We start from the raw sequence: 1,033 nt of genomic DNA on the forward strand, positions 1-1,033 counted from the left end.
TTAAAAAAAGTGTCCTGGTTTAAACATCAAATAGTCTCCCTAATTATTACTCAGTGTTAGCTATTCTCAGAATCTTTGTTCTAATTGTATCAGTGTTAACTATTTTTATTGTTCATTTAAGCCAGTTTTGAGGATCATTTTTCCCTCTGGCTTTAAAAATTCAAAGATGAATAGACCCCACCTTTCCCTTAGGCAGACACAGGGATGGGGCAGAGTGACACCGTCCAGGTGAGTCACAGAGGAGGGGACTTTTGGGGTTGAAGGATAAGTTTGCAAGATTAATCAGGACATAACACTTTCTGTAAAATGTTGACAGGATCTTGGCCAAAGATGAAATACATGGTACAGAACTCATATGTACATACCTAAGGCATTCCATGCCAGCACTGCTTATGAGAGAATAACTGGAAGCAACTAAATGTTGATCAGTAATGGGAAAGATCAAGTTCAAATCCATTCCCACTATGGAATCCTGTGCAGCCACTGAAAAAACAAATTTGACCTATTTGTACTGCCGTGGAAAGAACTCTAAGACATATTGTTAAATTTTAAGAAAGTAAGTTGAAAAATTGAAAAATCATTCATCCATCCATTCAATAAATATTTATTAAATGCCCACCCTATGCTGAGAACTATCCTTGCTATCAGATCTACAGTAGTAAACACGGCAAGGCCAGGTTCCTGCCTGCAGAAGAAAGACAATAGGCATGTAAGCAGACACGTACGATCATTTCAGGTAGTGAGAAACGATGGAGAAAGAAAGCAGAGTCATGTGATAGAGGCCGACAGCGCAGAAGAATCACGAGGAGCTCAAGCAGGCAGGGAGGGCTCCCAGGAGGTGGCACCGGATCCCAGACCTGTGTGGTGAGAGGAGCCACGCCGGGAAGACCTGAAGAAGGAGTGTTCTGGCAGCCAGAACAGCAGGTGCCAAGGGTCCAAGACAGGCGTGTAGGAACGTGGCATGTTCCAGAAGGGAAAGACCAGTGTGGGTGGGACAGAGCCAGGCAAGGACACCCTCTGCAGGGCTCTACAG

At 43.9% G+C, this 1,033-nt stretch overlaps 1 protein-coding gene across 1 annotated transcript in view; it reads left to right on the plus strand.

The window, feature by feature from the left end:
• SLC9A8 (solute carrier family 9, subfamily A (NHE8, cation proton antiporter 8), member 8) overlaps positions 1–1,033 on the plus strand; it is a 69,912-nt gene that overhangs the window by 48,324 nt on the left and 20,555 nt on the right. Inside the window, exon 12 of the mRNA XM_012654695.1 lies at positions 197–228. Coding sequence (XP_012510149.1) covers positions 197–228 — 32 coding nt within the window. The remainder of the gene's footprint in view (positions 1–196; positions 229–1,033) is intronic.

This window comes from Propithecus coquereli, unplaced genomic scaffold (assembly GCF_000956105.1).
Source record: "Propithecus coquereli isolate 6110/MARCELLA unplaced genomic scaffold, Pcoq_1.0 Scaffold444, whole genome shotgun sequence".
NCBI classification, from domain to species: Eukaryota; Metazoa; Chordata; class Mammalia; order Primates; family Indriidae; genus Propithecus; species Propithecus coquereli.